Source organism: Pseudorasbora parva, chromosome 13 (assembly GCF_024679245.1).
Source record: "Pseudorasbora parva isolate DD20220531a chromosome 13, ASM2467924v1, whole genome shotgun sequence".
Classification (NCBI taxonomy): Eukaryota; Metazoa; Chordata; class Actinopteri; order Cypriniformes; family Gobionidae; genus Pseudorasbora; species Pseudorasbora parva.
In genome coordinates, this window is record NC_090184.1 from 31346771 (window position 1) to 31373806 (window position 27036).

Below are 27036 nucleotides of genomic sequence, written 5' to 3' on the forward strand. Positions count from 1 at the left end.
ATTTGCGAACAATGTTTTGTAAAAAAATTAAATAATTAATTTGTATTCTGTCCTTTACCGTTTAATAATCTTGATATACAAGAGGTGAAATGGCGAAATGTTTTATTTTGTATTTTGTGCAAACGTGGTGAGGCTCTTCATATCAACATAACATAAACAATATATGCAATACATTGGGAATTATTTGACACCAATAGTACAACCAACCAATTAGGCTACACACTGTGTTAACAAGGCCAAAAAACAAGCATGTTCCAGCATTCTTTTTGTGGCCATAGAAATGCCCTTGATTTATAATGTAGTCTGGGCCAGTTGCATAAACAAAGCCATTATGTTAAGACTAGTATGAACAACTAGCTGTTAGTTAGGGGTAATCGGTCTTACTGGGTATCAAATTAGACCATTCTACATTTTAATTTAACTGACTTACATACAGTCTTGATGAACAAAATTTGATGACCAACTTGTAAAACTAGTCTTGGCAGTTTATGCAACTGGCTACTGGTTGTACAATGATAAAATAGACACATACATATATGTACACGAATTGTGTCTATTAAAACCATTAGGATGTCCTCAGAACTGTAGTTTTTAATGACAGATAAAATAAATAAGAAATGTTATTTTCCTGAGCAAAAGTTCATTTTTAGTCAACTTTAGGCACTTTGTTTTAAAATTAAAGCTGTATGAACTTTAACCACGCTTCTATACATCACACAATTTACACGCCTCAGACTCATCTATAGTAAGTAACGTGTTAACATTTCCTATTCTTCATAATGTGGTTAAGACAGATCATGATATTCCCCATATCATCTCACATGCATACCAAGTCAGACGCATGATGCTCATCCCTATAAATACAGCATGTGCACTCATCAGTACACTACAATTATTCATAATCTAAAAACACATCAGCCTTACTTACAGTAATGCTACATTTATCCATACATCCAACAATGTTTTTGAAGATAAGCTATCAAATATCATAACCAAAAGATGCTATTTAAAAAAAAAAAATCAAATAAAAACCTCATATACTTTAAATATATAAAATTTGTGCATACTAAGACCTTTAGGTAATCAGCCCCTCAAAGAATGACTATCCAGTCAAGTAGTGCTTTAGTAGGAGTGTAGATCCATTCCGTCAATCCGTTTCAACAGTTGAACGCAACTTTTCCACATTGAGAAGTACACCAGCATCATAGGATTACATTATTGCTTCTATAAAGTCAATGCAAGGTTAGATGGAGGAATTAGGACTTGTAGACTTGATGATTTCCTCCAGCAGCACTAGGAGGCAGAGGCATCCCAGGGTTAGAGCCAGACTGAACATCCACAAAACCCATTCGCTGCCGTCTCTTCCTCTGCTCTGTCATCTAAATGAACAGATACACATCCATTACTTTATATAGAATCTGAGAAATTCATTCATTCCAGTGTACCAACACAGTGCTGACTAAAGCTACATTTCGAAACATACCTGTTCTTTTAGGTCTGTTAACTGGCTTGTGAGTTGCGTGACCACTTTCATGGTTGAGGTGAGCCGATCCTGCAGGTTCCTCATTTCATTCTGTTCTCCGTCTCCCTCCGTTACAACCAGAGACATGGCCTGCATGCGTGGGAACCAATCCAGGTTCTTATTCTAACAAGAGGCGACAAGAAAACCATAGCAAGGTGAAGCAAGAATTCATTAAAACTACAAACTTTTTTTAAACTAACAACTAGAACAAAGCACATAACAAAATAGCCATACAAAAAATATAAGATATTAATAAATACTATAATAGTATACAAATAATACTAAAACAACATTGGTAATAGCTATTAATATGATGAGTGTGAGCAGCTTACCTTTATCATGTGGGCCACGTAGCTCTCTGGGCCAGTGTAATCTGTTCTGTTTTTTTCACGTACCAACACGATGAAATAGAGGTAGTTCCAGATGTTGTGCTCCAATTTTATGTGTTCCTCGAACGACACAGTCTTGTTATCAAACTTATCCCTCTCAAGACCTGTTGAAATACAAATAATGAGCAATTCATTTAAGTAATGTCCTCTGATTTCAGATGATTTATATTGGGTCATATTAACCCCCCCCCACACACACACACACACACCACTGTAATGTATAATACGTTAGCAAATTCGTATCATAACAAAGAACATACACATACATACACATATATGTTTATATACACATATATATATACACACACATACACATACATACACTTATATATGTATGTGTATGTGTGTGTATATATGTGTATATATGTGTATGTGTGTGTATATATATATATATATATATATATATATATATATATATATATACTTTGAGATTTTGTTTAATATAAAGTGTGTTACAAATAAAATGTATTTTATATGTATATATATATATACACATATACATATACATTTTATTTGTAACACACTTCATATTAAACAAAATCTCAAAGTGCTACAGATTTAAAACAATTAAATTAAATGAAAAATGAAAACTGAAACAAAAGTAATCAAGCAGTAACAAATCAACCCACAGCTCTGCTAAAAAGGTGGGTTTTATATATATATATATATATATATATATATATATATATATACACACAAATATATATATATATATATATATATATATATATATATATATATATATATATATATATATATATATATATATATATATATATATATATATATATATATATATATATATATATATATATATATATATATACAAAAAAATTCTGTCATTATCAGGCTGTAGCAATAACATGTTTGTATCCATTGATTTCTTACCACAAATGAAACAGGTTGTCTTCAGTATCTCCTCTTTCTTCTGTTTTTCACTACGCAGGTCAGCGAAAGTGTCAATAATCACACCAAATATCAAGTTGAGAACAATGATGATGACAATGAAGTAGAAGAGAAGGTCATATACTACACGAGCAGGGAACAAAGGCTCCTGTAAGATGAACAACATTGCATGAGTTTGGTTGGATTTTGTATTCAAATGTGCACATATTTGATTATGGTTATGGGTCTCCATACATTCTTAGAGGGTTTGCGCAGGACATCTCCCACACCTCCTCCGTTCCTCAGACCATGATTCAGCACCGTAACGATACACATGAGAAGAGTGTCACATGCTCTCTCTGTATTGTCTTCGTCTTCTGCAAAGCAGAAAAAAAATCAGCTGAGTTTTGATGCCAGTACAATAATCATTAATTATTGTTTTGTTTTTAATGTTCTACTCACCCTCTGATGGTGCAACCATCCCAGTTTCCTCTGTGCAGTCCAATCCGTCTGCACTGCAGCTGCTCATAGAGTTATCTGTACCTGCTAAAAGGACAAATTGCACCATTAAGCCTGTCAAAGTGGCATCAATAAATAATAAATGGTATATTTTAGTTTTCATTATTAAGTGCTGGATTTGATCCTTTTCTGCAACAACTGTTCGGTGAAAAAACTATTCAGATGAAGGTGTATGCAATTTACCTGTATCCGGGCTAGCAAGCCGGTCCACTTCCATGATGAAGTCATTCCTGAGGAAGAGAAAGCCCACGATGGAGAACAGATAGACCAGGATGATGGCCAAGACAGCAGTGAGGAGAATAGAGCGGCCGTTACGTGTCACACTCTTGATGACGTTGAAAAGTGTCTCCTCACGGTAGATCAGATCAAACAACTGAAGGAGATAAAAGTGGAACATGAGGTGAAGTAGACGATTAGTAGATGATCTGTGTCTTTCAGTCATAAACAATCACATCACACCACACCACAGTTACACAATTAGTTTGAAACTATATTATGTTTCCACTGGCAAGAACAGTGTTTTATTTATTCACCAAAGAAATTTTCAGTAGCATTTGGTGTTTGGAAAGAGTTTTATGGCAATCAGCAATTCAAAAAAGCAAGCTAGTTCATACTACCATTCAAAAACTTAGGGTTAGTAAGATTTTTAAATGTTTTAGAAAGCAATCCAAGTGAAATGCATAGCAAGTCTGCATTTATCTGATCACAAAAATGAAAAAAAAAATGAAAAAAGGGAGAGGAAAAAAGTAATATTATGAAATATTATTACCATTTAAAAATAGTATATTTTTTAAAGTGTCAATTATTCCTGTGATGGCAAAGCAGAATTTTCAGCAGCCATTCAGCATCACGTGATTTATATTTATATATATATATATATATATATATATATATATATATATATATATATATATATATATATATATATCAGTTCAAAAGAAGAGCATTTAATTGAAAGAATCTTGTGTAACACTGTACATGTCTTTGATCAATTTAATACATCCTTGCTGAATGAAAGTAAATAAAAAAAATTCTTACTGAGCCCAAACTTTTGAACGGTGGTGTATGAGTGATAAAATAAGTTGACACACCCACCAATATGCTGTAGAAGAGCTCGTGAACAAATAGCCCCAGAGTGCTAGTTAACACATAGGCCAAGTGGTACAGGAACTCTACATCCATCACCATGGCTTTGTAGCCCATGATGAAGGTGCCATTGTTTCCCACAAAGCTCACCACAAACACTATCTTATTGATGAGCTGGTTAAAAAGAGAAAGAGGCACATTTTTAATTAGTACAAAACATTTTTATTTAAGCAAACATACAGCACTTTTTTCTAAGACTTACATTTAGAGCGCCCATCATGATGAGACTCGGCCCGATGCCGAAGTGATAGATGCAGCGCAGGGTAATGGCGACAGTGAGGGCCTGGAACCCATAGCGCTTGGATAACAGGCCCAAAACAGCCAGTCCAGCAAAACCCCAGAACAGCATAATCAGCAACGAAGCATCTATGCTACCTGGAGGCACAAGAGAATCAATTCAATTTACAAAGCCAGCTGTTGGTCCAATAAATGTGTTCTTTTAAACTGATACTAAATGTAGCATTTAATATAATACAATCAATACTTTATAGCTACCAACAGGTAATGCACGCATAAACATACCAGAGTGACCAGACTCATGTGGGTAGAACAAAGCGATAATAAGATTGATGAACACAGCCAGATTGAATGATATGGTGCCCCAGAGAGACATTCGGCGAGAGAACCAGTACAGCACTGGCATGCCTAAAACACACAAACAATCACACTAAACCTGGTATAAAGCTCCTTGCTCAAGCACATATTTGTAGAAATTTGTACTGCCATCATTTGAGGTCTCAGCTCTTTAGGGAATAAGCCACACCACACCAGGCCCAATACTCACTGCGAAGCTTTTTCTGCCATTCCATCTCGTTGTGCAGGAAGGAGGTCTGCTCGAAGAAGTGTGTGACCTTGCTGCCCTGCTCATCCTGCTCTGTGGTGGTAAACACGCGGATCTTTGACTCCTCTGTCAGGAACTCGCAGATGGGGTGAACAGGAAACACTATCTGCTCCATGCTGCGGTCCTCCCGCACAATCTGCATGTGACATACCAATGTAAATTATTTCACAAATTCTCAAAATTACAGTCAAAATGTAATCACATTTTAAAGGATAACCAGTACTAAACCACAACATGTAACTGGAAACATTAGTAGAGCAGAAATTACAATAAGAGCAATTATTACAATACACAAAAAGAAATGTAATATATTAGGGGTATACAGTATACTGTAAAATAATCTGACCGTACCGTTCTCCACCCACGGTTCAAATCTGACAATGCATCTATATATGATTTGTTGAAGGGGAAAAAACTTGTAAACGCAGACAGAGTTTTAGTTAATGTATGTTTCTGTCAGTAAATACGCTCCACATGCGTTCCACATGAGAGAAGCTGAGAAATCAACTGTTGTAAATCGGTTGTTGACATCACAGTTCCTTACGTACTGTTGTGTTGCAGTTCAGCATAGCAAACAAAGTAGACAAGCAGCTGATAGAGCTGCCACACGCATCATATATCATTACTGTTTGGAAACATTCTGGCTTCCCATGAGTTACCACAGTGTTGGTTAAAAAAGACACCCTCTGTAAACTTCTCTGTAAATTGTGTTAGATGCAAGTGCCGTATCATCACTCGGTTGTTGATTGCACAGGATGCATTCGAACGCAGGCGAGACTGAAACAGCACACATTGCCTTCTGTGTTTAAACAGAGACTCGAATTCGGCTAATTCGGACTGACACAAAACAGTAACGAAAGCACTGGGCAGGGTTGGTCAAGTAGGACTAGACTATGCCCCGGGACTGGCTTAAAAGACATCACAAAAGTTTATAATTTGCACATTTTATACTGGCAATTGAAACATTCAAGTGCAATAAGATGCGAAAGAGAATTTGCGCGTGATGTGTAAGAAGTTTTGTGCGCACACATGGAAATCTGTGTCTCAAACCATGTTTATACTTCCACCTAGCTGGAAGCGGAGGCATGTGCAAAGTAAAAAAAAAATAATATTTTTTTTTTTTTTTTAAGCGAAATGGGGTCGCAATATTCCTGCTGCTGTTTGTTTTTCATGTTAATCAAACAACTCTAAGAAATCATTCACTGCTGAATAACCTTTGTACATTTAATCAAGAATGAATCTTTAGATAATTTATACATTGAAGATTATGTAGTTATTATACATTGGATTATTTAATTTCTGTACCTGAAAACTACTGTTAGACCTTCCTGACAAACCTGAAAAACTTTATTTGTGATACAAATCGTGTGTATATATATACACACACATATCTTTTTTCAATTACCTCAATCTGAGCAGTTTGATGGTCATAGTGCTCTAATGGATCCTCCTGTTGCTCCTCTTGCTGTTGCTTGTTCAAGTTGAGCTGGAATAAAAAAAACAAGCATAAACTCAAAAACAGAAAATGCCAGACTTAATTTTCTAGAAAGTATGAAAAATTTGCTTCATAAAAGTAAAGTCTGTTACCATAGAGGAAATGCTTTCCTCTTCTTCCTCTTTTGTCTTCTTTTGTGGTTTAAGAAGCATGATGAGTGATTTGTTGTGTCGTGCAAGCTGCAAAAAAACAACAACATTGAAACTTTACAACTGCCAGTCAGAAAAATGAATTTATAAGTAAATATTTCAAAATATAATATATAAAAGATTTAAAAATTGAGACAATATATTTAATAACATACTTTACTTTCAATGTTTGATTTATATAAAGTATTGGACACAACATAAAAATAATCAGTAGCTATATCAGTTAAAAAAACAATTCTCAAAATACAACAGTATTTATTATTACAACAGTATGGCATTATGATTTAGTGGTCCACCTGTAGTGCCAGTATATAGATGTTGTGTCCAACTTCCCGTGGCGACACCTCTCCCTCCTCACATTCAGTCTCTTGCTGGTAAGCCTTTTTTATCACCTCCACCTAAAGACATACAACACAGTACTGTTAAAATATTACTTTTACACTTGTACACTTAATACACAAGACATAGCCAGACTGACCAGTTCTCGGGGCCGAAGGTTAAACAGGATCCTCTCTGCATTCTCACTGTCATGACGACTTTCCATCAAAGCGAGGAGCAGCTTAGAGGCATTGTCCTGACAATAATCGCATATTAGTTATAAAGCCAAATTGATTCAAGCAAAGCCTGTATATGCACCTTGACTTTATCTTCACCTTGAGCTGCAGCACCAACTCCATACGGTAACGACAGAGAGGACTGATATCATTCAGAATCAAGGCTGTGATGATGTCAATGCCGTTGCACTCATGAGAGACGATGCATGTCTTTAGAGAGACAAAAAAAGAGGTTTCATGAATTAAAAACAATGTTTTGCTAGATAATTTGTCTCCGCTGACAAAAATAACTTTAAAAATAAATAATAAATATCGGCTTGTGTCCTTTTTGGTAAATCAGTCGGTAAAGCTCTTTCTGAATCTGATGTTTTCTGAATGTCCATTTTCTGTAATTACTCCATTTTATAATTAAATACTTAAAAGGATCGATTTCATTTTAGAGTGAACTTTACAGTGAAGTCATTGTTTACTCACCCTGGTGTTGTTCTACCCTTCTTTCTTTTTTTTGGATCACAAAAGAAGAATAAAAAAAAATCCAAATAGCACTCGTCTATACATTGTCAGTGAATAGCACCAGCATCAAGCTTTTTTTTCTTTTTAAAGACACAAAAGTGTCTGAATGATCCAATGAGACAAGTGCTGTATATTCCAAGTGTTCTGAGTGCATACTTGTCTGGCTATCACCAGACCAAGCTCAATTTAAGAATGAACATTGGTTTTGGAAGTCCATTCTTTATTTTCTACTGCACACGAGGCATGCTCGACTAGCCTCATTCAAATGACTCTATACGCAATTGGATAGTTCTTTAACCAATCAGACTACAAGAGGCGTGACCAACGGGCAATGACCCATCGCTTCTCTATTCGTCATCATGTTAAACCCGCCAATAGCACGTCAGGTAGATAAGCCAGTCTGTGATTGGTTCCTAACAGAAGCAGTATACATTAATGTAGAGGTTTCCAGACTGAGTTGAAGGGTGAAATCAAATCGCTGGAAGATCAGGCTGGGTTCACCCAGTCTAAGGGTATACAATAGGGTTTGGTAAAAAAATAAAATAAATAAAAAACATATATAATGTATATATAATGTATTATAAAACCAAAATCTTGATCTTGGCCATTCGTCTTCTGTGCTCTACTGCGTGTTCATGTGACTCTATTAGCACAATAGTTCACTCCGACTCACCCAGAAAAAGCACACAAGAAATTGAGACTATTATGATGCATAGAAATCCCCAAAAAGCATCTGTGTATTTTCTTTACCGAGTTCAATATCTCCAGAACGGAACTCCGGCTGTCAGATGACAGTCAGAATAACAGCTGACAGATGAGAATGTGATAACAAACACAACGAATATAATCACCTGGATATATGGATTGCACTGTACTTCTTATCATGCTTTTCTAAGTCTTGATTTCTCATGTTTTTTGCGCTGTTTCTGGGTGAGTTAGAGTGAACTGTGGTGCTAACAGATTCACACGAACAGAGTCAGATAGAAATAATGAAATGATGACTTCATTTTAATTTTAGGGTTAACTAAAGTGCTAATTAAGCAACTTCTCAGCCGTGGATTATTAAAAGCATCTATGGCCAAAAATATTTTTATATAAAACAATTTCAGTATTAGCAATTGATAATCTCACCTGGTTCTCTTGGCATGGTCCCTGGCAGTACTCTGTAAGGGTCTCTAGGGTCTGTGTGATCAGCTCTACATTGTTCTCATTGATGTAAAGGCCCAGCAGCCCCAGCCCTCCTGTCGTACTGCCACACATGATGTCCAGAAATTGGAGTGTCTCACACACCAGGTTATAGTTGGTCTTGTTGTTCTGACAGCGAAGAAAATTCTAGAGCAAATAATTAATTAAAAAAACATAATTAAATGACTGGGGTTAATAATTTATGTACAGTTGGGTCCAAAAGCCTGAGACTACACTGACCATTTGGGATACTTTTTTTCAAATCTAAACCTGGGAATAGACAAAGCTCCAGGACTTTTTATTTTTATTTTTTTTACTATTTCTAGGTAACTAAATATTTTTTGGCACTGAGCAGGTCCGATTTCCAAATTGAAGCACAAGACGCTCTTTTGTTCATTCTCTAATCATCCTAGATGACATGATCATCAGATCTGATTCTAAATTTAAATCGAAGTCGGAAAAAAATGTAATCGAAAGAATTTAAGGGGTTGTTCAGACCTGAAGGTCCTGATTGTGGTTCTCACAGAGCAGCTGTAGAAAGCGCAGGATAGGTTTCATGATTGTGACAGAGGGGCCCATTTCTGTGTCTACTTCCTGCTGCTCAGGTTGTAATGGCTGTTCAGATTGGCCAAAGGATGTTACTGCACCTGAAGGAAACCATTGTTAAAGCCAGCAATGTTTGTAGACTCATTTGTTTCATTTATTAGAAATGGCATATTGAATAAAACTGAAGTAGTTATTACCTGTCTCTAAATCTTTATCATCTTTGGCTCTATTGGTCATTTCTCCCACATTGACAGATATGGTGGATTTGATGTCCAGCTGTGCATTCTTCATGCGGTCATTCAGCACTTTAAAAAACTTCTCTGACTTGTTGTCTCCCATCATGAGTTTGTAGAAGGAGTTCTGTTATAAATATGCATAGGAAACGATGGGTACAGTATTTCTTACTATAGCTAAATGCAGTATTTTCATGACACAAGCTTTCCTACCTGGATCTCCGTGTTGCCTCCTTCTAGCAGACAGATGGCGAGCTGTATGCTCTCCTGGAAGATCTTCTCATTCTTACTACTGGTTATGAGATCTGTGAAAAGTTTGGTGCCACCTTCTTTGTCCAGACGACACTGCAATGCTGCAACTGCCAGCCAGTCTCTCTCTCCCTCTCCGCCTTTACATACACAGACACCACCATTTTATGTGAATGTTTTGTGCTGATCCAATTACACTACGTCAAAAGTCAGCACTTTTACTAGTGGGATATCTATGAACAATTTATGTAAAATGTAAAAATGTACTTTCAAAGTATTAAAAATCACATTTACCTCCACTGTGTTCAACAAGCTCTGCTTTTATGTTTTTTTTGTTGTTGTAGAGGTAGTTCTGGAGTAACACCTTTCTTAAGGCAAAGCCCTGCAAAAGACAGCATTGATTTTATAGATGTTCACTGTTCACATGCACTTTTAGCCATCTAAACATGGACTTCCTTTTGAATTGCATGGTAAAATTAAACTAATCACTATTAAAAAAAAATACTAATTCTAACCCCAAAATAAACCAGAACCAAAAAATACACCATTTTTTGTTTGTTGTTGTTTTTTAGTTTTTTTTTTTTTTTTGCTAACCTCTGGAAATAGCACAAAGGAACATTCTTGGTTAAGAACAGTCCACCGCATCTGCAGAAAATAATTTCAACTCATTCCTCAATTTGCAAAAGCAAGTTATGCAATTCCTGTAGGTGAAGTTTTTCTTTATGTAAAATGTGCTGTAACAATTGTCTCTCAAATGTTTCTGATTATTTAAGAATTTACCTAAACTTATCTTACTTGCTATAAATTAGAATATAAGGTATATTCTATTACATTTCATATTTCAAATATACTTTTAGAATATAAAGTAAAATGAAGAATATATATTTTTTATTTTTAAAATGGGATAATTTACCAATTTACCTAAACAATATTTAAGATGTATAATTTGTATACATTCTAATTGTAATGTATAATTGTAAAATGTATAAATATTTAATTTTGATCATTTACATTTGTATGAGAAATTATTTGATTACATTGTGATACAATTAGTATTATTACTGGAAAGATTTTATAATAAGGTCTCATTTGTTTACATTAGTTAATGCATTACACAAACTAGCAATGAGCAATATGTTTTTACAACATTTATTAACCTTTGTAAATGTTAGTTCATAAAAATTCTCATGTTCACGTGCACGTGACCACAGTGCATTGACTAATGTTAACATGAACAACTTCTGACCTTAAAATGTATTTAAAATATATTAGTAAATTCTGAGATTAATTGTTCATAGTTATTTCATGTTAACTAATGTAGTTAACTAATGTTAACAAATTAAGCCTTATTGTAAAGGGTTCCCTTATTATCTAATCTCACCTTCTCATCAAAGTCCAGATCACGAATGAGCATTTCCTGCAGAGTTCGGAGGACTTTGATACAGAGCTTCTCATCTGAATTCATGAGGGCCTTTGTGTGTTGGATCAATCTGCACAGAGTAAAAGGAGCGAGATGACGAAGGCACACATACTCACAAACAGTAATATTACATGATGCACTTATAATCTCGGATTATTTGACTGATCCCTAACAGTTTAGACAGGAGTGACTCACTTAGATATGAAGCCTCCTGATTCACAGCGAGCTCGAGCATCAGTGCCTTCCAGGAACAACAGTTCAGGCTGGTGCAGCACATCCACCAGCACTGACAGCTCTGCATTAACCAATGGCATCACACGCTCCTCCAGTGTGTTAATGATATCCTGACAGCAGTGTTACAGAAACATTAACGGGTTAGTTCACCCAAAAATGACAATTCTGTCATTAATTACTCACCCTCATGTCGTCCAAACCCATAAGACCTTCACTCATCTTCAAAACCCAAATGAAGATATTTTTGATGAAATCAGAGATCGCTCTGACAGCTATTTATTTAACACTTTCAGGGCCCAGAAAGGTAGTAAAGAGATTGTTAAAATAGTCCATGTGACTACAGTGGTTCAACCTTAACTTTATGAAGCAGCGAAAATAAAAACAAACAAAAATAATGAGTTTTCAACAATTTCTTCACATCTGTGCCAGTCTCCTACACTGTTGACATAGTAAACACAGTCCAGCGCTTCCGAGTTAAGTCAAAGCTACGCCAGAAAGCCGAATTGCCATCGGTCAAAGCTGTTCAAGTGAGCTCCACGACACGTGTGTGACGCTGACACAGGAGGGTAAACTGCGTAGAAGACTGACACAGACAAGAAGTATTTTTGTTTGATTTTTGCGCACAAAAAGTATTCTTGATTTTAATAATGTCTTCACTACCTTCGTGGGTCTTGAAAGTGTTAAAGGGTTAGTTCACACAAAAATGATGCCATTAATTACTTACCCTCATGTCATTCGACACCCGTAAGACCTTTGTTCATCTTCGGAACACAAATTAAGATATTTTTGTTGAAACCAATGGCTCATCCATTGGCCAAAATATAATTTCCTCACTCAAGACCAATAAAAGGTAATAAAGACATTGTTACATAGCCCATCTCAAAACAGTGGTTCTACAATAATTTTATGATGCGATGAGAATACATTTTGTGCTAAAAAAAAACAACTAAATAACGACTTATACAGTGATGGGCGATTTCAAAACACGGCTTCGTAAAGCTTCGGAGCTTCATGAATCAGTGTATTGAACCAGTTCGGATCGCCAAAGGCACATGATTTCAACAGTTTGACACGCAATCCGAATCATGAATCGATACGCTGATTCATTAAGCTCCAAGGCTTCAGAAGTGTTTTGAAATCGGCCATTACTATATATAAGTTGTTATTTAGGGGGTTTTGTGCAAAAAAAATATTCTCGTTGCTTCAAAAAATATTGTAGAGCCACTGTTGTTAGATGGACTTTGTAACAACGTCTTTAGTGCCTTTTATGGGTCTTGAGAGAAGAAATTACATTGTGGCCAATGGAGGCCTTTCTGAGCCATCGGATTTCAACAAAAATATCTTTATGTGTGTTTCCAAGATGACAGGGTCTTACAGGGTTTGGAACAACATGAGGGGGAGTAATTGATGACAGACATTTCATTTTTGTGTAAACTAACCCTTTAACCCTACTACACTATGATACATTATTATTGATAGAAATATAAAACATGAAGTGTGAATTGTGTTGAATGCATTACAGTCCAGGGATGTTATGCACCCTTTTAGAGGGTGCTCACTTGGTGCCCTAGGCAAGAGTGTAGTGTAAGAGGGTCACAGTATTTTATTTTTATACAAACACATTTTTTATCTATCTAGCAACTAACCCTTTTAATGTTTTAAAGATCCAAATTATTTCTTTTGGAAGACACTTGTCTCCAAAATCCGCAGTAGTAGTTTTAATGGGCATGACGCTTCTTTTTCAGACACACACTGTAAAACACATACCTGTAGTTTCTCAATGATGTTTTTGTAGTCCCAAGGGTTGGTGGGAACAACAGGCCGTGTGAGGCGCGACATGCTTTTGCTGTTGTGGCTGGAGCGGGACAGTGAGAGGGCGTTACTGTAATTCAACATCATGTTGACATGTGCCTCCAGCTCCACTGGCAGAGGGATAGAGCGACTCTTTGCTGTGTAGACAGTCAGGTAAACAAATAAGTTGTCTCGTCATCCTTCAAAAACCTTGAACTATTGTCTTAGAAAGCAGGTTGACCTACTAGTCATTGCCAAAGTTCGGATGCATAACTCTACTTGGACTTTTTGTGTTGGCTGCAGCCAGGGACAATCTAACAGACGCATAGTAGACTGCAGCAGCTGTTTTACAGTGGTGTGATGAGCCTGAATGAGACAAAAAAAAGAGAAAATGAGAACGAAATTAGAATAACTAAAAGTCCCCCGATGTCACCATGATATGCGTGATCATTCTGTCCTTTGTAGGGTCTCATCTTTCTGCTTTTTGGTTTGTTTACATGTCTTTGGTCAATGTTGCATTCATATTTAATTCAAACCACATCAGAGTTCATTTAGAAATGGACAGAGACCCATCTTTTCGCCAGTCTCGGCCCGCTTGTTTGGTACGTTCGGATGGTAGTGTTCACAGAGCAATCGCACCAGGGTTCGTTTTAAGTGTGAACAGAGCCCAGACTTTTGAACAGTAGAGGTTTTTTTTTAAAGAAATTAATACGTTTATTAATCAAGGAAGCATTCAATTGATCAAAAGCGACAGTAAAGACATTTATAATGTTATAAAATGTTCTGAACTTTAAATAATCTAATAATCTGTGGTACTCACAATGGATAAAAGCAGATGTGGCAGAGAACAGAAATAAGAGTTTGATGATGCCTCACCTCTGTGCTGGTGCTGTTCTCTGAGAAAGGAGAGCTGAAGAAGGCGTTTACAGTGTCTAAAACCACCTGAATCACATACTTCTCCAGGACAGGGTCTGACATCCGTTTCTCACGGTTGGAGCACACCTGGAGTTCAAATCAAACCAAGTTAAATAAACTCCACTCAGTAAAGAACATCTTATCCAGCATCAGTGGTACAGTGGACTCACCCTGGCCATATCTACAGTGAAGCTGTCAAACAGCTTCCAGATGTGGTTGCTGGTGTAGATCTCTTTCATCTCCACTTCTGTGTCTACATAGCAGTGGTTCACAAAGTTTACATAGGCAATTTTCACCTGCACGACACACAGAGGAGATTCCTGATCTTTCTGATTCATTACATGCAACATTGGCTTTGGCTTTTGTTTGCTAATATGTTCATGCTATAAATGCTACTGTAAATGAATCAATGAATTGGCTCTTGCACCACAACAAACAAAATAGGGAGGCTGAACATAATCCTTCCAGACAAGTGGGGATAAGGCTTCCGTTCTATGTCTGCTATCATCTGATTACCTCAGTGATACAGTCTTCATGTGTGATTACTTTCACCATGTCCTCTAGGGGCAGCAGAGATGTGCACTTGATCTCCGTGTAGACGTTTTTGCCCTCTGCGCATGCAGCCAGCAGCTCTACCAGAGAAATATGGTACCGCAGGGGGCTGTCATCCTTCACCCCTTCCCGCGACTGTGTCATCAGATCCACCATGGTGTCAAATGACGAGTCATCGTTGTAGAAGACGACCACATCATCGCCTGCACTTGTAAGCTAATGGTTAAAAGAGATGTCATCAGACTGTATATACATGTAAATACCTCATAATGAATATCATAAAATTATACATCTAACAAAATACATTGTTAATCATTACAACAAAAATAGTAAGCACTGTAACATGATACCAACCAATCAAATAAATAAAAACCGCTACAACAAATGGTCTCCAAAATATATTGGTTTTAATATAACACTTTTTTAGTATTTTAATTGAAGGAGATATCTTATCTTTTTAATAGTTAAACAAATTGTTAAAATGAAACACTGTACAATAACTTAAGTCATAATCACAAACCTCAGTCATGATCATGTCTTGACATTTCTTCACATATTTTCCCTCTGCCTTAATGATGGTGTGCAGAAAGTTGAGGTACTGAATGTGGCGGCCATGTGTGGCAAGGCAATGGATAAAATGATGCAGCACAGATTCACTGATCTCAGAACAGAGCTGGAAATTATTACTGAAAATGTGCTGCATTGTTTCTGCCTCTAGGAGCTGAGAGAGAGGGAGAGAGACAGAAAAACATAATATAATATAATAGACAATTAATACTTTTAATTTTAATATAATATAATATATTATAATAGACATACTAAACATCTATTTCAAGAAGGTTTTTCTTTTTATCCTCCATGCTTTGCACTCACCCCAGGTGTAAGAAAGAGGTTAAGGTGTTTATGGAGGAGGGTCTGATTCTCCAGATTCCCCGTACAGAACTTCTGCAGGAACAGGTGCGTGTACTTGATGATCTCCAGCATTTTAGTGTCATTCTGTTAAAGAAAAAAATCTGATGTTTAGGGACAAGATCAAGAGCTTCATATCTAGTACAGATTTTATCTGATTTACAAAGACCACAAACCCGATCATAGGAGATCTGCAACAAGTCCAACATGACTTTGTGTGCGCCCATGTTCTTCAACAGCCTTTGTTGCTTCTTAAATACACCTGAACTGCACATTTTATTCAAACGCTCTAGAATCTGGAGATAAGATAAAACATTGAAATATTGGTTTGTTCATTTAATAGGTTTCCATCCATCTGTGCCATTATTTTGCATACACATTTAAATATTCTGTATATTGAATACAAAATACATATAAACCCAAATTGTATAAACTTTACTGGTAGTCCACTATATGAAGAATTTTTGGGTATAATATCTCACAGTTAATTTATAAAAACTCATTAATTTATTTTTAATTAAATTAAAAATCTGGTGTTACGGCCTACAGTGTTTTTCCACCAGGTGGCGCTGTTCCATGTTCTGGAGTGAGCGTCAGGAACAGGTGCTGTGCATTAACAGTGATTGTGCTTAAGTCAAGAAAGGGAATGGCGGATTTGGACTGAGGCTGTTCATCTTCTCCTCTTCAGTTCCAGATTGCTTTCTTTTCTTTATTTTTTCTTCAGTTTTGTATAATTATTTTGACTTATTTTCTATTAAATGTTTATTTGTTAAATTGAGTTCTATGTGTCTATGTGGCCTCCCCTTTTCTTTTGCTTCACCTTGAGCCAGGTGGACATAACAGGTGTCTGAATAATTTTTGGTTTGTCTTGTATATATAAGTGTGCATACAAAAGTCTTTTATAATGTAATGTAATGGGGTAATAAGTACATTATTTCAATGTTTATTGAAACTTTTCTAAGGATTCTTTGATTAATAGAAAGAAAGAGCTTAGAAAGATCAATAGACGTTTTTTGTCTTTACTGTAACTTTTGATCTGGTCACTTTGCATCCTTGATGAATAAAAGCATTAATTCTTTAAAAAAAACAAAATCTTACTGACCCCAAACTTTTGAACTGTGGTATAATATAATGTTTCATACTTTTGGTTCCAACTGTAATAATTAACATAATTATTAAATAAATAACAGAGAAATAAACTGAGAGCATCACCTCTTTGACATTCTGGTAGCTTTCATCGCTCTTTTCAACCTTCTGTTTTTTAGTATCTGTATCCTCATCTGGAGACACCTGGATGAAAAAGAAAAATTAGCTTATTTCACTTAATTACTCCGTTATACACAATCCCACAAACCGCAGTGCACGACTGACCGGTGCAGCCTCTTTTTTGTCTTTCTTGTCTTTCTTGTCTTTCTTCCCATCTCCACCAGAGCTACTTTTTTTAATGACCCAAAGCTCAGACTTCTCCACCATAGTACGCAGAAGATCCAGATCTTGTTTTATGTGCTTATAGTTGTCAACATCCTGAGTTGAAATAAGAAGCTGGACCTGAAGAGAACATAGCAGGATGAAGAATTTACATCAGCAATTTTGATCTTAAAAAACTGACTGCGTTTCAACCACTTGAAAGAGCATTTTCTTTACTTTTGTGGCACTGGATTTGTTATTTGCTGAATGCAAATGGGCAATAAAATGTGAATTTGCACATCTGGGAATGTGCATGAGCTTTATCTGCAGATGTTTGACCCGAGGGTGTTTAGGCACATCTTTTTACCAATAAAAGCAAGTTGTTTGTATGCTTGAGTGGGCTGTACAATCTACCTGTTTAAAGGTGTGGAGGACTTCTTGTCTTTGACTGAAATGCTTGAAGAGCAACTGCAAGGCCCCAGAAACCAACGGAGGGTAGTCATGCATAATAAGGTGGATCAGAACACGCAGAAACATTCGTCCCCCTTCATCGTCCACTTCCAGAATGCTGTTTCCTTTACTGTACGGTCAGAGAAAAGTCATAGGTCACAAGCACTGTATTAACTTTAATGAACAGTAATGTGGAAATATAATGAACTGTTCATTAACATACCCAATTCCAAACATGGCCTCTGCCTGCTCTCCAATGTGCTGGAGGTTGATGGTAGCTGTTGAAATATTAAAAAATATATAACAAATTAATAATAAGACAACACAATTAGAAAGCTAATTCTAGCATGACTACTTCTAATCTAAATCTAATTTAAAGATTTAAAATGGTCTTCCATTAAAGGTGAAGTGTATTATTTCTGCCCCACTAGCATTCCATCAAATGGAACTACAAAAATCAAATAGGTTTTCCAAAATACAAATGGGTTACTAATAGTTGTCTTGCATATTAAACATATTTAGTGATAGGAGAAATTATTTATCTTTTTAACATAAAAGAATTACACACTTCATCTTTAAGGAATTCATTTTAAAAATCAAGAAATTATGAAACATTGCCACTCTCACCAGAACGAGGCTCTGAGACAAACACAAAAATGAAAAATAGAATAGAAGGATTAGTTCACAGAAGAATGGAAGAATTGTTATTGTATAGATGGTGTTAATTGGTTACATTAATGTTATTTGTTATTAGAAGGTAGGTTCTGACATTCATACAGTTTCATTTCGTATATTTGTCTAAACATCATTTACCCTCATGCTCCGTATAATGTGTTGCATCCGCATCACCCATAGGATAGACATCCACAAACTCCTTCTTAAAGACGGAGAGTAGAAAGGAAAGGCGATAGTCCAGGCGTACGCTGAGGATGAACTGCACAAAACCAACAATTTTAGATCTTACCAGCACTGACAGCACAAACCAGTAGCCATCTTTTTCAACCCCATCTACCTGTAATATCTCCAGGATCTTCAGTTTGGTGTCCATGACAGTGATGTCCTGTGTGTCAATGCTATCTTTACTGCCAGCCTGGCTGTCTAGAACACCAGGGCGACCAGAGGTGGAGAAAAGGGACGGCTTCCGGTTTAGAACCATGGTGGACATCATCTGCCCCATGCCATGAATAGAACGCCTGACGTTCTTACCTAAGAAGAATGATTTAAGGAAGTTTAATTCTATCATTGTGGATACAACACAAATTATTAATTTATATACACAAAAAAAGAATATGGATCTTAAAATTAAACTTTAGGAGACAAATTATATAACTGATATAATAATTGTTTACTTATTCCTAATATTGTTCTTAAATACTAACCACTGCCATCATCGCTAAACTGTGGGTTGATCGTAGCATTACTTGGAGTGCAGTCTATGATTCCCAGGAGAGTACGAGTTAACCTCAAGAGCTCGAAGAAACTGTAGAACCCAAAGTAGATGAGATGTCTCGCCAAGCTCACCACCTACAAACAAATGTAAAGAAAAGCAAATATGTGAACGTGATTTGGGAATATTAGTTTCAAATATGTAACATTTACTTTTTTGACAGATGATTCATCCAAAGCAACTTACAATACACCTCAACTAGGCACCCATTACTACTTGTTAAATGTAATCTGCGAGACTGCTCACTGCAAAACCAATGGGTGGAGCTTGACCTCTAGGCCCAGCCCCACCCTAACCATGACCCTATCCCTAAATGAAAACACTACACCAAAAGAGTAGCATGTATGAATACACAGTATTCAAAAAACATTATGTGAAGAGCCCTCAGATGAAATCCCGGTGAGATTCTGAAGTGCACATTCAATGAAAACTTTCCTATCCCATGAGCCAATGTGATGGGAATTTATGAATAGAGGTGAAGTGACGTAAATGACAACATGGGGGATGTCCAAATTCCATTCATACTACCCATAAATATAATATATAGTGCATACTCTTTTTTCTTTTTTTTTATGGTCGCTAAGTAAATTCAAATGTAGTACCTTCTCAGAAAGTATGTGATTTGGGAGGCAGCACTTGTCTGGCTATAACCTGACCAAGCTCAGTTTAAGATTGAACATTGCTCTGGGGAGTCTGCTATGTATTTTAAACTGCACAAGAGGCGTGATCAACAAGCATTTTTCAAATGGATCTGTATGCAATTGGAAAGTCCTTCAACCAATCAGACCACAAGAGGCGTGATAAACGAGCATAATTCAAATGACTCTGTATGAAATTAGATAGTCCTTTAATCAATCAGACCACAAGAGGTGTGATCAACAGGACCCATCGCTTCTCTATCCGTCATTGTGTTAAAACACCCAATAGCGCGCTAGGTGTATAATCCAGTCTTTGATTTGTTCCCGCAAGTGTAACAGAAGCAGTAGAAATGAATGTACAGGTTTCCAGACTGAGTTGCAGGGCGAATTGTCATCTTGACAATTAATTTTAATAACAATATGCAACTTTACCTCATAAGTTAGCTTGTTTTTTTCCTCATTGGCAAAAGGCAGGTCATCAATGAGAACGTTGTTGAGGTACTCTTCCATAAAAGCCATTGTATTGGCAAACTTGTTCTTTTTATTGTCACGTGAATAGTCCAGGTGAGAGTCATAACTATAACATAAAACAGCAAACACCATGATTACACCTTTCATTGTTTAAATAATGAATAATGCAATATAAAACATTTCTTTGCATAAATTACCATAAAAAGTTCAAAGGAAATTGCTACTTTTATTCCGCAAGGACGCATTAAATTGATCAAAAGTGACAGTAGACTTTGACATTGTTACAAAAGATTTCCATTTCAAATAAATGTTGTTCATTCCTTTCATTTAAAATTCCAGCTTTTTTGTTTATCACAGTTTCTAATAAAATGTTAAGCATAAGAATAATAATATGTAAGAAATTTAGCTGGAGCACCAAATCAGCATATTATAATTATTTCTGGAGTAATAACTGCTGAAAATCCAGCTTTAACATCACAGGAATAAATTACATTTAATTTACATTATCAAGTATAAATTGTAATAATATTTTACAATAGTACTATTTTACTGTCATTTTGATCAAATAAATGCAGTTTTGGTAAGAATAAGAGACTGAAAGTATGCTTTAAAAAATACAGTATAATGTGATTGCGTGGATATGTAAACACACTCTTTGATGCTGATAGAAGTAGGGATCTCAGCCCACAAGCGAGCAAACTTGATGGGTGTCACAAGCTCCTGAGGGTCACGGTCGACGTGTGCATGTAGCATGAGTCTACAGAAAGACGCCCGCAGGTCATAGGGAAGAGCCTCATCCATCATACAGAGGGAAATCAGCTCCACATCCAGCTGCTTTGAGATCTCATCTATGGCCAGATACTGACGATCGAAACACATTCGTGCAAATAGTTTGAGCTGGTACCTGGATAGAAAAATAAAACAACTATTTGTATGGATGCAAGCAGAGGATAACATTTCTACATTTTATTTAAAATAACTGTCCAGTAATAACATGTTGTTATAATTTAAAAAAAAAAATCTGTTATTTCCATGGCTGTCCATTTTTATATAGCACAATCTGTAAAAAAAATGTTAATATGTTTTATTGACAGCAGTAGTTATTTCCCTTCTCAAGTACCTGTAATACGTCAGCACATTTTCGTCATGCACATTCCCTTGACGGGCCTCTTGGGCAAGCTGTCGAATGCTCTTCTCGTGGGTCTCATTTTCCTTTTCAGACCAGATCAGCCAAACTTCGTCCTCATCTCCAAATTCTTCCATGTATTCAGAGGTATGCTGTGTGTCCTTAGCAGCTCGCCGTCTTCACAAACACACACAAAAAGTATTCACACAAGCACATAACCAAGACAGACACACATTGTGGTTTTTCGTAGACTTACTCGGTTTTCATGAGAATATCCTGGTTCTTGGCATCCAGCACGCATTTACAGATCAGTTCTTGAGTAACTGGGATCGCTACGTTATTGGACACACACAAGTCTGACAGATAGTCCAAAAACCTGGAAACCAAAACAGACACAATGGAACAGACAATCAGATTTGTTTGATGTGAGAGATTTTGCGAGATGTTCACAGGCGCGACTCGGATGTTTGTGAATGGAATATGTTATTGGGTGGTGTGCTATCCTGGTCACATCGCAGCACTCCACAAACTAGAGGAACAAAGTGGCTAAATCTATGATTTCTTATCGTCATATTTGTGGTTTGTAACAACCTTATAAGAAGAAGAATTATACACATCGGAGAAAGGGATTGTATGTATGTTATTTGTGTGGGCTGTCAAAAGGTTACATTTGAGATGATCTGTAATTTTTACTATGTACCATTATGTATTGTCTTAATGATAAAACTCAAAATATTTTTCTCATGGCCATTTTTTTCCTCTCTCTTCTACCTCACTTTGCCTGGATGGGGAGAATTTCTAAACCCACAGGAGGTGAATTTTCATAGCAATCCATGTTTATGAGTGTCATCATCAGTCAATAAATACTTACAAAAAGGGTCCATCTGATCACTAACCTGGGCTCCCTGTTCTTACGGACCAGACTGACAAAGGTCTCCACCTCGGTTTTAGTGATGTGTTTCTCCAGCAGTTTGCGGTTGTTGTGTAGCAGGGCTGTGATGGTGTCCTCAGCCAGAATATCATAGCCAATCTGTGACTGCATCATTCCAAACTGCTTGGCTATGTGCTCCTATAAGGCACAAGAGAAAAATGGCTCATAGAACAACATATTGACTGATCAAGTCTATATCTTTAAATGCTGTTTAGTGATACCATTCTTGCAATATGTTAATGTGTTCTTAACCATTCTTAAGCACCTGTGTTAGTATGGATTTAAGTACCTGATTCTTACGATAGTCTTCCTGTGAGTGACGCAGCACCCTGTAGCACAGTCTAAGCATGTACTGATAGGGGGCGTATTTCTGGTCAGACAACTCATCTAATGTCAGCAGAGGAGGCTCTGAACCCCTCTGTTTGAATGGGGCTTTAATGATCCCAAATATCTAAACAGGAAAATAGACAACAAGATTGGTTTAAATGAACATTATATAATTTACTAAACAAGATGCTTCAACTGTAGACACACCATATATTAACAATTGTTGAAAATCAGACCTGTTTAAGAATGTTCTGCTCTCTCATAAGTTTCTGCCTCTCTCGGTTGGGCTTGTTCATTGTCACCTCCAGGGCAGGCTGGCCATTATTAGACTGATCGACGACAAAGAAAACCACATCTTCCAGCAGTTTAATGGCATACCTGTGCATAGAGAGGGCACACAAATCTCTGACAATAGGTTTACTTTAGAAGTATTTAAAAAAGATTCACACAAGGATAAGGATGCCAGAACAAGGTATAAAATCTAAGGCTGAGACTCCGGTTTGGTGCTTACAGTATGTGTTGTGTCAACTCTACCTTCTGTCATTAGGGCTGGGAAAACCAGAGTTGAATTTGTCGACTACGGTGCTCAACATGAGGCTGGCATCATTCGCAAAGTCTAGATCTCTAATCTCCATGACCGGCACAGAGACGATGGCAAAGGCTTCTTTGTCCTCTTTAGTGGGGCAGGTGCCAAGCTAGCAGGAGGAGAGGACACATTGCATATAAATATATATATATATATATATATATATATATATATATATATATATATATATATATATATATATATATATATATATATATATATATATATATAGTTATATTTAGTTATATATATAGTTATATATATAGTTATACATATATAACATTATAATGCTGATTTGGTGCAAATTTCTATATATGTATATATATATGCATATATAAATTTTCACCAAATCGGCATAGTATAATGTTTTCTGAAGGATCATGTGACACTGAAGCTTAGATTTACAAGGGGCTGCTGAAAATTTAGCTATGGCATCGCTGGTATAAAATTACTTTTTTTTTTTGTATAATTTATTAATCAAAATAATTTATTATGATTCAAAAATATAAAAAATGATTAAATTAAAACTGTTGAGTAATATAATTAATAAAATAATACAATTATGTGATATTCCACAGTTAGTAAAAGCAGAGTAAATAAATAATAAATACAGTAAATTAATAAAATGAAAGCTGTAGTAAAACATGTGACTGATGTTTTAATTCTACCTGTTTTAAAAATTACTAAGTTAATGAATTATGTCAAAATTAAATGTTTCAGATATAAATAACATTAACATAATTGACATTAAAAATTTATGGTCAAACAAATTGTACTGTAGGTACAGAGAAAGTATTTCACCATTAATCGAATGGGCCTCTCCTCATCAATGTCAATGGGAATGTTGGTACTTTGGATCCAAGTGTTTGTGCACAGATGACGGAATCGAACATAAGAATTTCTGTTGGCAGGCGAGATGAATATTCAGGGGGTAAATCAAGAGAAGTCCTTATACCCACAGAATGCAACAAGACAAAGAGAGAAAGAGAGAAAGCAAAGCATCTAATTAAATACCTTGGCACAAATGAATCAGTCTTCTGCAATGTGGTGGGGTCCAGCTCAAAAAGAGAGGCAATGTCATTCCCATGAGGCACTGCTACGAGCTTGTATTTTATCCTTTCTCCAAGGCTTCGCTTGATACGGCTACTGTCCACCTATGGACAAAGTGACCAGTGACACACTAAGTTTCTAACAACTCCTGATTAAAGCGTTTTCCATCATGTTATCATATAGCAACAAGTCATACTGAAAATGCCATTTATCCAACCTCTATATCACTGATGTTTTCTTTGTAGCCTGGATTCTCCTGCAACACACAAAAAAAATCCCATTAATAAAAAAATTTAATATTATTAAACCATATATAAGAGTTCTGTAAATGTGGAAAGTTTTACCTCAGCAGCAAGATAGTTTCCTGTGGCCAAGTGTTTGAATCGATAGAGGCTGTTCCAATGCCCTGCTCCTCCACGGCATGGATCATGGTGAACCACCTACAAAAAAACAAAGCAAACAATAATCATCATGTTATTATGGAAGCACCTTTCCACCTCACAATAACAAAATTGTGATATTCTTTATTAATTAGTCCTTCACGATCACATTAAACAAAAGATTGAGACAACAGGCATACAAATAACATATTGCATGCAATAATACATAATATTAACCAGTTATAATATTAACATGAATCTATTTTGAATAAATGTCTAAATATAAAACACACAAAAAAATGTTTTTACGTAATGTATATTGGCTCTTTTCAGTATGCACCCCTACACACGTCCAAATCTAAATCCTACCAATAAAGGTCCACTATGTAGTATTTTTGCAGTAAAATATCCAAAAGCCACTAGGCCAGTGTTAAATTTTGTTCGGCTGAGTTCTTACAATATCTTAAATATTTCCAACTATTTGTAAATTTTGCGAAAATTGCTATTTTAACCAATGAACCGGGACATCTGAGGGAGTCGCCAGTCAATTGTGTCATATCTGCGTTACTCTCAGTTTCCGGTTTTATTTGGCAGAAACGCTTTACTCTTAGCAGTGTGCAACAAATGTCACAGCAGCCGCTGAGCGAACGCACAGAGTAACATCATAAAATAATTTTAAACACACTTTAATGTATCTAATGACAGAGCTGTGTTACCTTATACTCATGACCAGAAAAGCGGAAATTGCACCCGCAACCGTGTCCCGTCATAATAAAAGTCCTGCGAGCCGTGTATTCGGCAACAAATTGCTCCCGCGACCTTGCTCAGCTCCAAAACACGTCCTGCTCTGCTTCATACTACAGTAACGTTAATAATCGCATCCGTGAACATGATTTCTGCCCGAGTCCTATAATGATTCTTTTCCACCGGCTGTGAGGTCAAGACCACGTTCCAAGATGCTGCGCTCAAACTTGGCGTCATCAACCTACGCATTTGTTTTGAATAGGCGCCCTCTAGTGGACGGAAAAATGACAGTGCAACTTTAAATGTAGAATTCAATGTATGAGGATACTCTTACCTCCACCTCCCATAATGCATTTGAGCTGGTGGCTGAAGTAGCAGACTGACGCAGAGTTGTTCGCAGGAACACATGTAGCTTTGCCTTGTACTCATCACAGGTCAGAAACTTCTCTTGTTCTGCGTGGAAAAGTCTCACCACGTCTCCCTATGCATAATTAGAAAACCAGCGACTTTTACTATGAAATGTAAACATAACTGGAAAAAAAATACATACATACACACATATATATATACATATATATATATATATATATATATACATATATATATATATATATATATATATATATATATATATATATATACACACACATACATCATAATACTAAAACTAAAAAAATAATTATGAAAAAAATTATAAAACATGATACTTGATAAAATTGTGGCTACAATGTATAAAAAGGTCCCACATGGGTGAACATACTATAGCATTTATTCTAAAAGCAACAAAATAACAGCATGGATTTGTTGTTATGAACTACAGTAAAGGTTTGTATGTGTTCGTTGCACTTACTCCCTTAAGGACTTCATCTTTGTGGTCACTGAACATCATAAACAGATTGATCTTCCAGCTGGTGTTGCTGTTCACTGAGTTGATCTGTAGGTGGCAGTCTTACATTATAAAAAGACAATGGCACACTGCACTCATTTCAGTTTATTCATTTAGCTTAATTTTCTTCACAGAACCATCCCTAATCTCAGACAACATATAAATAAATGTTGGAGATGGCTGCAACAACACGTCTCGAGTTAAGCCACAAGTAAATGTGTCTAATAATCACCCACAATCCCTCTGTCTACTTCACAATCAAGTTGACAAAGAACTTCAAGGCAAACGGATCACGTTTTCTTGAACATGCCCACCTCTTTGCATCCTGGGTGATCAGGAAGCTCATAACTACTGGCATGGAGTGGCTGTCCAGCATTTACAGGATTCATGATCACCTTATCTCCAACTACCACCTGAAATGGAGTACAAACAATTCAGTGAGGGACTCAATATGACTGTCAGGGCCACGAATATCAGAAAAACAAATATGTACATGTCTATCAGTTTACACAAGGGGGAAGCGATCTACAAACATTTAAACACGGA

At 36.2% G+C, this 27036-nt stretch overlaps 1 protein-coding gene across 1 annotated transcript in view; it reads right to left on the bottom strand.

Moving 5' to 3' along the window:
• Positions 1-85: 85 nt before the first annotated feature.
• Positions 86-27036, bottom strand: part of itpr3 (inositol 1,4,5-trisphosphate receptor, type 3) — a 37912-nt gene continuing 10961 nt past the window's right edge. Inside the window, exons 6-58 of the mRNA XM_067413920.1 lie at positions 26805-26903; positions 26455-26538; positions 25939-26085; positions 24825-24920; positions 24698-24736; positions 24445-24584; positions 24232-24331; positions 23379-23539; positions 23081-23222; positions 22807-22968; positions 22483-22655; positions 21843-21962; positions 21581-21763; positions 21113-21364; positions 20422-20566; positions 19284-19428; positions 18917-19110; positions 18718-18838; positions 18128-18182; positions 17869-18034; positions 17419-17595; positions 17260-17337; positions 16224-16343; positions 16012-16134; positions 15659-15859; positions 15103-15354; positions 14757-14882; positions 14548-14673; positions 13917-14037; positions 13648-13829; positions 11842-11990; positions 11608-11716; positions 10521-10608; positions 10191-10366; positions 9942-10104; positions 9697-9845; positions 9145-9345; positions 7600-7710; positions 7425-7520; positions 7243-7344; positions 6890-6976; positions 6708-6788; positions 5246-5438; positions 4984-5106; positions 4664-4836; positions 4411-4575; positions 3499-3688; positions 3259-3342; positions 3052-3173; positions 2800-2965; positions 1855-2015; positions 1484-1645; positions 86-1379 (exon numbers count right to left, since the gene is read on the bottom strand). Coding sequence (XP_067270021.1) covers positions 1257-1379; positions 1484-1645; positions 1855-2015; positions 2800-2965; positions 3052-3173; positions 3259-3342; positions 3499-3688; positions 4411-4575; positions 4664-4836; positions 4984-5106; positions 5246-5438; positions 6708-6788; positions 6890-6976; positions 7243-7344; positions 7425-7520; positions 7600-7710; positions 9145-9345; positions 9697-9845; positions 9942-10104; positions 10191-10366; positions 10521-10608; positions 11608-11716; positions 11842-11990; positions 13648-13829; positions 13917-14037; positions 14548-14673; positions 14757-14882; positions 15103-15354; positions 15659-15859; positions 16012-16134; positions 16224-16343; positions 17260-17337; positions 17419-17595; positions 17869-18034; positions 18128-18182; positions 18718-18838; positions 18917-19110; positions 19284-19428; positions 20422-20566; positions 21113-21364; positions 21581-21763; positions 21843-21962; positions 22483-22655; positions 22807-22968; positions 23081-23222; positions 23379-23539; positions 24232-24331; positions 24445-24584; positions 24698-24736; positions 24825-24920; positions 25939-26085; positions 26455-26538; positions 26805-26903 — 7404 coding nt within the window. The 3' untranslated portion in view covers positions 86-1256. The remainder of the gene's footprint in view (positions 1380-1483; positions 1646-1854; positions 2016-2799; positions 2966-3051; positions 3174-3258; positions 3343-3498; positions 3689-4410; positions 4576-4663; positions 4837-4983; positions 5107-5245; positions 5439-6707; positions 6789-6889; positions 6977-7242; positions 7345-7424; positions 7521-7599; positions 7711-9144; positions 9346-9696; positions 9846-9941; positions 10105-10190; positions 10367-10520; positions 10609-11607; positions 11717-11841; positions 11991-13647; positions 13830-13916; positions 14038-14547; positions 14674-14756; positions 14883-15102; positions 15355-15658; positions 15860-16011; positions 16135-16223; positions 16344-17259; positions 17338-17418; positions 17596-17868; positions 18035-18127; positions 18183-18717; positions 18839-18916; positions 19111-19283; positions 19429-20421; positions 20567-21112; positions 21365-21580; positions 21764-21842; positions 21963-22482; positions 22656-22806; positions 22969-23080; positions 23223-23378; positions 23540-24231; positions 24332-24444; positions 24585-24697; positions 24737-24824; positions 24921-25938; positions 26086-26454; positions 26539-26804; positions 26904-27036) is intronic.